General features: G+C 32.1%; 1 protein-coding gene across 7 annotated transcripts in view; it reads left to right on the forward strand.

The window, feature by feature from the left end:
• The window catches only part of CDH18 (cadherin 18), a 1,109,578-nt gene that overhangs the window by 958,563 nt on the left and 135,527 nt on the right, over positions 1-15,488 (forward strand). For all 7 annotated transcript variants that reach the window (XM_063811379.1, XM_063811380.1, XM_063811382.1 and 4 more), the window contains one exon: positions 3,716-3,883. In XM_063811379.1, the coding sequence (XP_063667449.1) occupies positions 3,716-3,883 (168 nt within the window). The remainder of the gene's footprint in view (positions 1-3,715; positions 3,884-15,488) is intronic.

The raw sequence follows: 15,488 nt of genomic DNA on the forward strand, positions 1-15,488 counted from the left end.
TCAATGTATGTATCTGTGTGGTGAGGATGTAGGCGTGTGTTTACTCATAATATATATTTTATTCTGTTAAAAAAAGACAGCTATTATGCTAAGCATTGTGAGAATGGAACGTAGGCTGTGAATTACTCTTGAATTTAATTTAAAAAATTTTTATCACAATATTGGTAAGATATAAATGTTTGCCATTTTCCCCTAACTTATTTCAACACTGTTCACAATTTCAGATAAATTCATTATACAATTCAGAAACCACACTTATTTGTGTTTACCCAAATGAGTTGAAAATTTATGTTTATACAAAAACCCATATGTAGATGTTTATGCAGTTTTCTTTCTAATCACTGAAACTTGGAAGCAAGTAGATGCCCTTCAATAAGTGAGTAAATAAGTAAATTGTGGTCCATGCAGATAATGGAATATTAGTCAGAGTTAAAAGGAAATGAGCTACCACACTGTGAAAAGACATGAAGAAACCTTAAATGCATATGACTAAGTAAAAGAAATCAATCTAAAAGGCTAACTGTATGATTCCAATTGCATAACATTTGAAATAGGCAAAACTGTGGAGACAGTAAAAAGATTAGTGGTTGCCAGGGGTTGATGGAGGGGAGGGATAAACGGTAGAGAAGAGACAATTTTTAGAGCAGTGAAACTATTCTTTTTGATACTATGAAGTAGTTTAATGTTGCCATAGTTGTCAAAACCCATACCATATACAACACCAAGTGTGAACCCTGTTGTAAAATCTGGACTTTGGAGAGTAATGATGTGTCAATGTAGGCTCATCAATAGTATCAAATGTACCATTCTGGTATGGAATACTGTTAGTGGGGAGGCTGTGCTCATGGAGGAAGTAAAGGGTATATGGGAATTCTTTGTACTTTCTGCTCAGTTTTACTGTGAAAGGACCTAAAACTGCTCTAAATATAGTCTATTTAAAAGGAGAAATAAGAAGTTACTGTGTATCAGTTGTACTTTAAGTGATCCCAGAAAATGTGTCTGGGTTCCAGGTTAGAAAGTGATCATCTTTTACTGAAATCATGTTGCTATGGCAATTTGACTGTAACACTTTCTGATTATCTATATGTCTCCAGGAGGGGTCATAGCTAAGCACATGCAGCTGGGCCATCCTGAAGAGAGAGTTATGATTTTTTTTTTTTCTTTTTTGAGATGGAGTCTCCCTCTGTCACCCAGGCTGGAGTGTAGTGGCGCAATCTTGGCTCACTGCAACCTCCACCTCCTAAGTTCAAGCAATTCTCCTGCCTCAGCCTCCTGAGTAGCTGGGACTACAGGCTCGTGCCACCACGCCCAGCTAATTTTTTGTATTTTTAGTGGAGACGGGGTTTCACCATGTTAGCCAGGATGGTCTCAATCTTCTGACCTCGTGATCTGCCTGCCTAGGCCTCTCAAAGTGCTGGGATTATAGGCCTGAGCCACCGCGCCCAGCCAAGAGTTGTGATTTTAAATTAATCCTGAGACAATCCTTTCAGAGAAGTATGTGTCCGTTTTGGATATGGTCTTTTCTATCCATGAGCAAATATGGCTGGCAAATTTCTTCCCATTTCATCCTGGAAGTGGTTGTAGATATGTATCATTCACTTCATTAATACTTAGTTTTACCTTTACATATCCATTTTGTAAAACTCACTAATGATTGTATTGTAAACCTTTATCTTTGATAATAATCTCATATTTCTCCCCACCAAAAACAAATCCCATTTATAATTAATTCTCCTTAGGAAAGACAGCTTTACTTTTTTCAAGTGGTAGAAAATATAAATTTCTTTCATAAATTCTTTGCTTGTTCACTTCTGTATCAATTCAATTCCTACTAATGTAATTATCATATGATAAAACATTGTTTTTTTTAATAAGGGTACTTGAGGCTTTTTCATATGCATGAGTTGGATGAATCATTTATTATCATATTATTATAATTTATTTTGATAAGAATAATTTTCATTTCTATTTAGCTTCAGGAAAATTTTTCTGAATTCCCTCAATTATATGTTCACAATATGTGAAAGTTATGGGATCTTCTTTTCTGATACCTGAGGCTCTCCTCTCAAAGTTATTATTACTTAGCCAATCAATTCAGAAAAAAAAGAAATAGTGATTTACTTTTTTATATTCAAAATGTGACAAAACAAGTCATTGAATACTCCTTTCTGCTTTTAAAAGGCTATTTTTAACATAAATATATAACTCCTTCTCATAAATTAAGATATTGTCTGTAAAAGTATTTGGTAAAGCCTATAGGTAACAGTTATAATTGACAACTTCTTATGAATTGTACTGTAACTAATCAAGTGCGAGTTTGATTGAAAGTCATTGGTGTATTTATTAAAGATGACATGCTTCAAATATTTTTAATGAAAATACATTTATGAAAAAATGACTTATGTTTGAAGGATCAAATATGTTTATATTTTATAATTATATGCATATATAGATAGACATATAAATACATATATACACATAAATATACATATATTTATACACATGTTTATAATCTATCTCATGGACATGAGGACAATATTCTATGTTATGGCATAGTTAATATACCCTGAGTAAACTTTGTCCTCCAGAATATGCGTTTTTAACTTTAAAATGTAAGACTCTATTAACAGAGCTATTTAATTTATGTATGTAGAGGTGGGTGTTTATGTATGCATAATCACAGATGGGTATTTAATATTTTTCATTTCTTTATTCAATCCAAGGGTTCATCATGCAAAAATGTTAAACGTCCCTCTTTGCACTACTAAGATAAAAAATGTGATTTTTTACAGATGATTTATAGAATAAACCTTACCAGTTTCTTTATTTTGCATACTTAGATCGAGTTCTCCTTAAAGTCGTTTTCTAACAAAAATAGTGAGTTTCTTAGTCTTTGATACATGTTAATATGCCTCCTGCCTATAATCTCTGTCTAAGTGTCCAAACTCCTCAAATGTTTTCCATCATTAAACATTGATAACTCTGCCAGGAAGCTATGTAAATTGTTCTAGAAAGATGAAAATTAGCCTCTGCTTAAATCAATATGACCACCTTAGTTGACACTTCTGAGGAGCTCAAATTGTAAAATGTTCAGCACACTAGCACTAGGAATAGGGTGGCAGGACTGCCCTTGAGGGACCATGTACTTATTATTATTATTATTATTTTGAGTTGGGAGTCTCACTCTGTCGCCCAGGCTGGAGTGCAGTGGCGTGATCTCCACTCACTGCAACCTCCATCTTCCGGGTTCAAGCGATTCTCCTGCCTAGCCTCCTGAGTAGCTGGGATTACAGACATGCGCCACCATGCCCAGCCAATTTTTTTTTTTTTAATTTTTAGTAGAGACGGGGTTTCACCATACTGGTCAAGCTGGTCTCAAACTCCTGACCTTGTGATCCACCGGCCTCGGCCTCCCAAAGTGCTGGGATTACAGGCGTGAGCCACCGCATCCGGCCGAGGGACTATCTACTTTAAGGAATGCAGAGAGATAGGCATCTTAATTTACTTAATAGGATGTTTGGGGCATGGGATAATAAGTAAATTTTTCAAAGAGACAGTATTTATGCATTGGTAAGATATTGTTTTTCTCAGATGTGTGACTTTATCCCAAAAATATGCTATTTTAAAAGACATTTCTTAAAATATGTATGTGTATGTTTGTTGATACTTGCTTATTATATAGCTCATACTGTTTATTAAAACATATCTATTACAGGAGTTATTAGAACGGCCTTACATAACATGGACAGAGAAGCCAGAGAACATTACTCCGTGGTCATTCAAGCCAAAGACATGGCTGGGCAAGTTGGAGGGCTTTCAGGATCTACAACAGTCAACATCACCTTAACCGATGTCAATGACAACCCACCACGCTTTCCTCAAAGTACGTATTTGTTTTCCATGATTTGAATTTATCATTATCTTTTTATGTAAAGTTAAATGAAATACTTGAACAGTGTTATGTTACTGTTTTCTTAAGTGGAATTATTCTGTTTTTGTACTATATGATCACCCTTCTTCATGTAAGACTCATGAAATCACTCCAGCTATTGTCTTCTGAACCTAGGAAATAATTGGGAACGTGTTCAGAGTCGGAGTTTCATTTGGCATCAAGTTAAATATTAAAAATGATGTGGTGGTACTAAAAAATGGCATCTTGCCTTTGGCGAAGTATCTGTATATTCTTAAAGTATTCATGGAGATGTTGAAAAGGTATTTTGATGTGAACATTCTTTTCATGCAACATTATTCCATACATTCTGTGACTGAATTTTTTTAAAAAATTCTTCATGTTATGAATAAGTGCTCTATACAAATGCATGCATGTAAGCACACACACACACACACACACACACACACGCATCATCCAAAAGCAAGTTGAAGTTAATATGATAAGATGAGGTCTCAGAGTAAAATATAAGACTTGAAAACAGAAAGCATAATTCAGTAGGCAATTTTGGGGGGAGAGGAGAGATATGAATCCTGTGGGTTTGGAGGGAGATGGTGTTTATGACATGTTCTGAATGTAAAGGATATAATTATAATATATTTGAGTTTTTAAAAATGGAAGATACTATAGATAACATTTTATACGACAGTCACTAATAATCACAAATATCCTACAGAGGAGTTGTCTCTTATGTTCATCTTACAAATAATGTTTAAAAACTGTCATAAATTAGATCCTTTGGTACGTCATACAGGCTCTTCTCAAATCAGCGCGAAATGCCTTTCTCAGCTTTATCTCTTGTCTCTTAATAGCATTTGCAGTACACCTCAGGCCTAGACACTGTGGAATACTGCCTCCTCCTAAAATATAATAACACTTTGTACTTCCTTACTTCAACTAAAATTTTTCCTTATTCACAGCCCTTTGTTAAAATCCCTGCTACAAGTTTCTCTGAAATTCCTGTTGCAGAATTAGAACAGTTTTGCAATTAATTCTTGTTGCAGAATTACTCACTCTTTTTTCCCTCTTGCACAGCACTTTTGCATGCTTGTTCGTGTTATACTAATTTTCCCTCTTGCACAGCACTTTTGCGTGCTTGTTCATGTTATCCCAATTTCTGCAGGTACATAGATCCCCTTCCACTTATGAGATCCTCTAGGAAGACGCTGAATTGTTTTGCAAACTTAGGTGTTCAGCCCAGTGAGGGCCCAGCATTTGATAAATGATTCTTAGTGAGTAAATTAGTTGAATTTAAATACTCTGTCAAACCATCATTATTAAAAGATTATTATTAAATACATGCAAATCATAGTCATAGTTAAATAAAAATCATTTTAAAATGTTGTTGCCAGAGATAAGATAATGTTACCTGGTGCATTCACGTGGCGTTTGCTCTATGAAGAAAGTATATATCATAGGTAAGTCCATATTTTATTGAGCCATAAAATATAATTAAATTTTAAAACATTTTACAGATTAGGATGAACTTTTGTATCAATGTTATCACTTAGTTCAACAATATGCATATACATGAGGTAAATGTTATTATTTCATAGATTGGTACAATTGAAGTTGAAGATAAAAAAGATAATAAGCGATAATTCAGACTCAACAGAATATACACTTTATTATAATTTAGGATACCAACTTGCCTATCTTGTTTTCAAATAGATTCTACCACCACTATTTTTAAGATGTACATTCATATTATAGCCTTAATAGACAGAAAACTCAGGTTGTAAATCATAGGATTCAGTAAATGCTAGTTTGTAGTAAATATAGCATCTCCCACTCTCTCTTTTTCTCCATTTCTTCCTAAAATAATTATTAAAATTACAGGTTTATTAAGATTGACTTTGCAGATGTACAGAAAATTTTAATTGTGATGGATATAAGGAATATTATTCATATAGATGAATGTAGATATATAATAAAGAGATATTTGTTCCTAATTTTATTATTTTGATCAATAATAGTGTCATTGTTGAAGCATCAGTGTACAGTGAAAATAATCACTTTACCTGACAAAACAGAATAAGTGTATACTCTCTGAGTTAACTCATTGTGTCTAATGAATTCTATGTTTCTTCAGTCAGTAACATTCTGGCAGAATGACTGACAGATGTAAATCCTGCTGCATTTCAAGGTGTTCTTAGAGTTTTGAAAAGGAGGCACTACACATTCAGAAGTTTACACTTGGGGTTTCTTAAAAGATACTTTATTTTGCACTCCATTTGAACAAAACAGTGCTGCTTTTGCAACAGTTTGGTGTCACCATGACAAAAGTAGCTTGTAGTAAAGTGCTCTTTAATGTATCCATAAATTGCAGCTTATTAAACAGCTATGTACCTAGTGGGGAAGTATTGTAAACTGCTTGGAGAAAAGAAATGATATAAGGACTTGTATTCACAAAATACGATGACATGCGCAAGTCTATACACAGCTCAAATTCTATAAAGTTCATATCCTGTCATCAAATGGATCCAGTAGTTGAATTGTTTCTCTTAATGTGAGGTTTTTACAGTTGCCCTTTCTACTTCTTTCTCTTATCACCTGTCTGAGACAGTTATACTTCTTACAATTGACACTTGAATAAACATCCCTAACTACAAATTTTGCAAAAATATTCTCTCAAAGTGTTTTTTCCTCCATGCTTAATCTACCATGCTTGAGAAAGTGAGTAGGCTAGTTATATTGCATGGTAATTAGTTATCACTTTATCTTGAAGTAAATAGGCTTTGAGTAAGTGTTAAAGAGGTAGTAAATTAGAGCTAGTAATTTGCTTTACAATGTCTCTACTCTAGAGAGTTACAAACTCAGTAGCTTAGGATACAAGTCAGATAAATGTCTTGGAGGAAACAGGCTGCTTGTCAGTATCAGGAATGTGAAAAAGGAGCATAGAGACTGGATAATGCATGCCCAACTACAAGGGTAGCTACTATTTAATTCAAATTGATGCCTACCTCTGGGCTGCATGGTGTTGGAAAAGGAGCCACTCAAACAAAACAAAACAAAACAAAAGGACTCATAGTGAAAGAAAACAAATCAGCCCATCTATGGCTTGAAATTCTACTCAAAGTACACAAACAATGTGCACTTCTCCTTCTAGAGAAAATCATCCATCTAAAGATATAAAATTCCCTAGTGTTAGTTCTTTCATTAAAGGTAATCTATTTTATTCTGCCATTTCCTATTCTAGTTTTTAAAAACTGTATTCTGGGTTATGGTTGTTGCATAACTTATTCCTGGATAGATTAAAAAGTCACTGACATTTATTTATTCTGCACAAACCATATGCATATAAAATTCAATACCTTACATGAAAGTTTACAAAACAAACCTTCTATATCCTAAATGGAAGGAATTATATTGTTGTATTGAGGATTGCTCTTGTAAGGTAAGTCATCTAGTAACAGAAAGAAGCATAACACATGCCAAATAATCACAATGAATCAACCTTTAGGGCTTGATCCTCCAATATTACATGGCACTAAACCAACTGCAGTCACAAGTGAGCTTCAGTTTTTGGAAATTTGCTATCATTATGTTAGCTTAATCTAACATAACTTTCTCCAGAACTTAAATGATAGCTAATTGCCAAGAACGTAAACTCACTTGTGACTGCAGTTGGTTTAGTGCCATGTAATATTGGAGGATCAAGCTCTAAAAATTCAATAGATGGCAGTATTTCCCATAAAGTTAGTAAACATCACAATTGTTTAACTGGTTTGGGTAATTTCTAATGTTAATGAGAAAGAAAATATTGCTGAACATATTGGCATTGATATGTTTTTTTTCGGGGGGGAGCTGTTGTTTTTTATTATTTTCAATGTTATGGGTACAAATATGAATTTATATAATATTTTCATCATTAAAATTTTGTTTGAAACAAATTAAAAGAGAAAGAAAACAAAGCTTCTCCCTTGACCCGTCAAAATATGCAGGATTTTTTTTTAATTATCAAAGAATTGAGGTCTTTCTAGTGTCTTTTGAAAATGATATCTGGGTCATTTTAGTATAGTTGTAGGCATATATTTTGAAACGTTTTGAGCATTTCTTTAAAATGCCAGTATATATTTGATTTTGATAACTGTTCCTACTCACTTTGAAATAAGATAAATTCTGCAGCTGCATGTTTAGTATTCTACATATGTAAATTTCATTTAAGTTTATTCCTTGTACCATTCCAATTTTCTATATTGTTATAGAATTTTTGCTTGTCTGTTATTGAGAGAGATGTTAAAGTCTTCCAAGATGATACTGGATGTTTCCATTTCTCTTTTTTTCCTCTGTTTAATTTTTCTTAGATGCAGTTTGAAACCATGCTATTGGATGCACACAGATCGAAGGCTTTGATATCTTTCTCTTGATTAAAATTGTTTTATTGTGAAATATATGTCTATAGTTCTAATAATACTCCATACCTTAAAGTCTAATTTGTCTCCTATAGCTATTCCAGAGGTTTCTTTTTTTTTCTTCATTTCTTTTTGGTTATGGTTTGTGTGGTATAATGTTTTCTATAATTGTACTTTCAAACTTTATTGCTCTTAATTTTTTATTCTTAATTTATAAATGTTTCTTGTGACCACTTAGCTAATATTTTTGTTGTTGTTTAGTTTAAAATGACATTATAATTTCTCTTGCTTTTGTTGATTTACTACACTTATAATTACCTTAATTACTGATATAGTTTCATTTAGGTATATCATTTGCTATTTGTCTAATCTTTTCTTCTCCTTTTTTCCCCTCTCTCATATTCTTTGAATTATTTAATTTCATTCATTTTCTCCTCCATTCACTTTTTAAAAATTTTACATTTTTATACTTTTTTCTATTTAAAAAATACTGTAGATATTATTATTTATTTCACTCTACCTTAAATTATAATTTCATTGCTTGACAATAGAACAACTTTAAAACTGTTTAATATCATTAACCCTTTGTTGTTGTTTTTTCTATTTTTTGTCATCTTATATATTCAGTCCTATATGAAAGTGTCATTGTTGCTGTTGTGTTAAATAGCAAATCATTATTTTTTAAGTCAGTAATAATTTACCCTTCCTGGTACTATTTATTTCTCCTTGAATTTCTGTGTTTCCTTCTAGAATTATTGTTTTCTAAAGGGAATTGTAAATTTCTTAAAATATTATTTTCCCATTTTTAGTGACAGAAAACTGCCAATGAATTTTCTCAGCTTTTCTATATAAATTTACAATTTTGCCTTTATTTGCAGAAGGTATTTCCAATCAGAATAGAATTTTAGTTTGAAGGATTTTCTCCACTTCAATAATTATTAATATAATTTGCTGTTTACCATTTTGTTCATTGAAAAATCAACTGTAGAATTCCTTTACTTACAATAGTTTACTGTAGTTTAATGGACCTTTCTTCTATTAAGATATTCTTTGTTGTATTTTGTTTTCAAAAATTTAACCTACAATGCACCTAGGTATTTACTTTTTAAAAATCTGATGCACCTAGGTATTTACTTTTTAAAAATCTGACTTATGGTTGTAAAGATTTTTTAAGCTATCTTTTGTTAGTTTTGAGAAACTGTTGGGTCAGAATTTTTTCAAGTATTTCTTCGACCTCATTTTCTCACTTCTTTTCTATTAGTTCTACAAAGTATGTCAGCTAGGTCTTTCAGTTATATAACATTCATCTATTACTGTCTTTGCTGTATAATAATTATTATTCTACAGTCTTCTACAGTCTTCTTTAACCTGGATATTTTATATTAACCTGTGTTCTAGTACACCAATCCTTTCTTCTGCTGTTTGTTCAGCAATTAAACCCATCTATTAAATCCATTAAGTACACACTTCAGCATTGACATTTTTGTTCTAAAATTTTTATTCGGTTTAGTAGATAAAGATTATTGGTATCTGTTGAAATTCCCCACCCTTTTCTTTATTTAAACATATTAACCATACTTATTTCAAAACTTTTTGTAGAATTCTAATATCATAATCATGCCTGGGTCATTTTTTAAATTTTTTCCTTCTTAGTTTTAGCCAATGCTCATTTTTAATCATGCCTTTGAATTACTGATTGAACATTACATAAAAGAGTTGCAGAGGTTCATGATTATGCAATCTTTCAAAGAGGGGCGAGTTATTTCTTGCAGACATATACAGTGTGGATTACTTAAATCAGTTGGATTCTGTTAGCACTAGCTTATTGTATTTCTCTCCTTACTTCCGGGAAGTAGCTCTTACTCCTGGAATCGGATCTTTCTTTACTTACTCTCCACTGGTCTCAAGTGTTTACCAATTTCTGACTCCCCAGTAACTCACGGCTGCTGAAATCTCTGCCTAGCGCCTTTGCCTTCCAGATGCACTTTCTGTTGGTTTCTCAGAGCCTCTACAAGTGTCAAAGTAGTGGATGTGTCTACAATTACCACAAGAAAAATTGCATTTGTTTTTTTCCTCGCTTACCTGAGGTTTCTTCTTCTCAGTGCTTTTGTCCTCAATTTCTCAGCCCCTGTGCCAGCTCTGAACTCCAACCTGTCTCCAAAAGCTACACAATTTTTGCTTGGACTCTTTCACCCAGCACTACATATTTTTAAATGCCCTCAGTATATGTGCATATAAAATTTGTTTTGTTATGGTTTCTTTCTCTCAAGAATCATACTCCATCCTGAGTTCCCTACATTAATTGCTCTTCAATGCCTTAAAACAGTCATTTTCTGTATACTGTGCAGCTTTTATAGTTGTTTTATATGACAGAGTTAGATATACCCCTCCATCATATCCAGATTTGAAAGATCATTCCGCTTAAGTTTAAATAGAAAGATTATGGAAGATAATTAGATGTATTCTATATCAATTTGTATTCTATGTGGCTAAATTGAAAGGATGAACTCTAAAACAAAGATGAAATTATTAAATTATCTTTAAATGAGTAATATTATTATTTTATTTTCATTTAGCCTTCATAGAAACACAATATTTTTATCTTACATCATGATATTTAGTTTATAAAGATAATTGAAAATTAATTTATTATGTATTTATTATATTAAATAAGACACATACACCTGTAGATCATATTCTTTCTGACAAAGTAACAGCTATAAATAAATAATAGTATTACATTCTTCTGATTTTAGAATTGAATATTTTGAAATTATATGGAGTTCTCCGTTTAGAAACGTACTAGTCATCACATTTCAATTGTATTATGGTTTGTTTTTAATCTATGTTGTTGTGTACTATAATAAAGTTACAGAATAATTCCTTTTCCTTTACATAATGTTTTGTTTAGGTAGGTATGTTTATGGTAATAAGCATATATTTCTTGGAAATAATTTGATTCCTATAGTTAGGCATTACAAATCAATTTGCACACCTTCAACGAATGCTTAAAAAGTGGACTGAATTTCAATTAAAATTTCTAATAGTCTTTCTTCAAGCATTTATGTGTTATTTATGATTAAGAGTGAGAGAAAACAAAGTGTTCCACTATAATACTTGAGAGAAAAAAATAACATTCTATAGAATAATCAGCTTTCCTATAGTGCATGTTGACACATAGAAACAGAATGTATTGGGTTAAACGATTTTAAAGATATTTCTTAGAACAGTAAAGATTCTGATAGAGGAAAATTGCCCTTTTTATTTATGGCATTCAAATGGCAGTAGTACTTAAATTTACTTTATTTATGTTTTAAAAAACATTGCACGTAGAGCCAACCACAATGCTTAATAATCAATATTCAGCATAAGTCTCTTAAATGCAGGAAAATCTCAGAATACTTGTGTGTGTGTGTGTGTGTGTGTGTGTGTGTGTTTTAATTTGAAATTAGCATTCTCAGCATAAACTGTATTTGCATAAACATTTAAAGTGGAGATTATAAAAACTCTCTGGTTAATTTTATCAGGAAAGACAGGCAAACTCTGTAAGTCAGACATCATAGTTTCTAACCTCTCACATGTCAGTCAGTTTTCCCTGAGAAGCATCTCACTTTCTCAAGTAAATACTATAAAATAGTAAATAGTTCTAACAAATGTAATGATTAAATTTATTACAGCTTTTGTAAGATAGGGCCTTGGGGTAATCATAGGGAATGACTTATTCAAGTAAATGACAAAATTACTGTAGTAAAGACACAAGGTCTTTTAAAAAGCAACTAGAATCAGTGCTGTCCTGGAGGAAAAGAAAGTATATTAAAAGGGACAAGCCTCAGTGAGACAAATGCCCTTTTATTATTCCCACCATGTCTTCCTTCCTTAAGTGTATTTTCCATAATCAGTAGTATATTATGATGCAGTCTAAGAAATTATGTGAAAGGATCACATGTGGCATAGAAAACTATGGTGCATCCAGCTACAAAGCTGTTACACAGTGAGATCTGTATTCCTAAGCTGTGTAAAATTATGTAGTCTTAAAACCAGAATAAATTATTCTAGTACTACTTGAAGAAATTAAAAAGGAAAAAAAATTCTAATGAGTGAGAATATAATTTATATATATTTATTTATGTATTTATAATTTATATATTTATATATATTTTATTGATACTATAAACAATTTGGTGCCTAAAATTGAAAAATGCACATTGCCCTACCTCATATCTCAGAAAATCTAAGCCTCACACACTGAAAATCCAAGCAAAACTAGCATTTTGAAGATAATTATATATTTTGGTAGTAATATTACTTTTTGTGATTTTGGTCAGATTTTCATCATAAATTCCCAGCATTTGTTGTGTCTCTTCTTCATTTTTCTATTCTGAAAAACAGCTCAATTACTAGTTGTTCTCATTTTGATTTTATTTTTTGTAGTTAAAAATATATACAATAATATTTATCCTTTTAACAACTCTAATATGTGCATTTAAATAACACTATGTATATTCATATTGTTGTGCAACCAATGGTACTATTGAAATACAGAAGTCTTTTCGTCTTGCAAAAGTAAAACTTTGTACCCATTGTTTAATGAGTACTTTCCCATTTTCCCTCTCCTGAGTCTCTGGTTTTTCAACTTTCTATCTCTATGAATTTTACTGTTCTAGGTACTTTATATAAGTGGAATCATGCAATATTTGTCTTTCTGCGCCTGGCTAACTTTGGTAAACATAATGTTTCAAGGTTCATCCAGGCTGTAAGATGTATCAAATTTTAACTTCTTTTGTAATGATAATTAATATTTTATTTAATGTGTGTACTGCATTTTATCAGTTCCTCTGTTGCTGCATGTTTGGAGTGATTCTACCTTTTGGCTATCATGAGTCAGGTGGCTGTGAATATGGGTGTAACACCCCACTTTCAGTGCTTTTAAGTATATATCCAGAAGCGGAATTGCTAGATCATATGGTAATTTTATGTTTATTTATTTATTTTTTTTTTTTTTGAGATGGAGTTTCGCTCTTCTTCACCAGGCTGGAGTGCAATGGTGCGATCTTGGCTCACTGCACCCTCCGCCTCCTGGATTCAAGGGATTCTTCTGCCTCAGCCTCCTGATTAGCTGGGATTACAGGTGCCCTCCACCATGCCCAGCTAATTTTTTGTACTTTTAGTAGAGATAGGGTTTTATCATGTTGGCCAGGCTGATCTTGAACTCCTGACTGCAGGTGATCCACCTGCCTCGGCCACCCAAAATGCTAGGATTACAGGCATGAGCCACCATGCCCTGCCATGTTTAATTTTTTTAGAGGCCTCCATACTGCTCTCCACAATGGCTATACCATTTCACTCCTCCACTAACAGGGCACAAGAGTTCTAATTTCTCCACATCCTCACCAACACTAGTCATTGTCTTCTTTTTTTTTAATTTTAATTTTTTATCTTTTTTGGAGAGATGTCTATTCCAGTTCTTTGCCTATTTAAAAGATTGGATTGTGTATGTGTGTGTGTGTGTGTGTGTGTGTTGCAGTGTTAACTTATAATAGTTTGCATTTATTTATGTCTTTAATTTATTTCCACAATATTTTGTCATTGTCAGTGCACATATTTTTTGTTAGATTTATTCCTAAATATTTTATCATTTTTACGGTATTAAGAATGGAATTGCTTTATTTTCTTTTGCAATTATTGCATTATCTTGTAACTTTATTAGTTCTAAAAGTTTGTGTGTGTTTGTATGTGGAGGTGTATGTGTATTTGTGTACTCCCTATGGCTTTCTATGTATAAGATCATGTCATCTGTGAACAGAGATAATTGTATTACTTCCTTCCCAATTTGGATGCTTTTAATTTCTTTTTCCTGCCTTATTACTCTGGCTAGGATTTCCAGTATTATGTTGAATAAAAGTTCAAAAGTAGGCATCCTCTTTTGTTCCTGGTCTTACAGTAAATGCATTTAGTCTTTCACCATTTTAGTGATATTAGTTGTGGGGTTTTAACATACGGCTTTTATTATGTTGAGGAAGTTTCTTTTATTTATAGTTCTATTTTATGTTTTTTTAAATCATAAAATGGAATTGAATTTTGTCAATTGCTTTTTCTGTAGAATTGACATGACCTTGTGATTTTTTTCTTTATTCTGTTAATGGAAATGAAAATTAATTGATTTTCATATGTTGAACTAAGCTTGTATTCCAGGAAAAAAAATCCCAATTGCTCAGGGTGTACATTCCTTTGATATTATGCTGAAATCAGTTTACTAGTATTTTGTTAATAATTTTTGTATTAATATTCATAAGGAATATTGGTTTTTAATTTTCTATTATTTTAGTGTCTTTGTCTATTTTTGGTTTCAGGAGAATGCTGGTCTTATAAAATAAATTAGGTAATTTCCCTCTTTTTTTACTTTTTGCAAGATTTTGAGAATTTATGTTAATTCTCCTTTAAATGGTTAGTAGAATTAAACCAGTACAGCCATCTGTTGCAGGGCTTTTCTTTCTTGGGAAGTTTTTGATTGCTGATTGACTCTCCTTATTAGTAGTATGTCTATTCAGAAATTTCATTTCTTCCTAATTTTGTCATGGTAAGTCATATTTAAAAGAATATATTCATTATTTATACATTCTCCAGTTAGTTGGTATTTGTTTGCAGGACTTCCTTGTAAAATCCTTTTATTTCTGTAAAATCAGGGTAGTGTTTCTACTTTATTTCTGATTGTAATTATTTGAGAGTCCTCTTTCTCTTTCTTAGCCAATCAATTTTGTTGATCTTTTTCTAGAGAGAACAGATCTTGAAACTGGCTTGTAACCTCCTGCAGACCAAGATCTCCTTGCCCTGGGAAGGGAATGGGGCAAGAGCAAGTTGAAACACCACAGATGCTTAATGCTTGAATTTATTTTTTCCTTAGTTGAGGATTTTCTTGCTTTCTGTACTTGTTTGAATATTTCCAAGAGCTTTTATAAGTTTATTTCACCTAGTTTTAAGTCACTTTTTGATATTTCCATGTAGCTCTTGTTCCCTCATGGAAACATTGAAAAGCAACTTAAAACTAGCTGAGCTAAACTTATAAAAACTCTGGGAAATATTCAAATGTGTACAGGCTTGGAGCTTTGTAATCTGCCATTTTTCTAATGTAAGTCCCATCTTTGTTTTTTTAGGCATTTAAATCATAAGTGCTACCAATACATTTA

The sequence above is a fragment of the Pan troglodytes genome, chromosome 4 (assembly GCF_028858775.2).
Source record: "Pan troglodytes isolate AG18354 chromosome 4, NHGRI_mPanTro3-v2.0_pri, whole genome shotgun sequence".
NCBI classification, from domain to species: Eukaryota; Metazoa; Chordata; class Mammalia; order Primates; family Hominidae; genus Pan; species Pan troglodytes.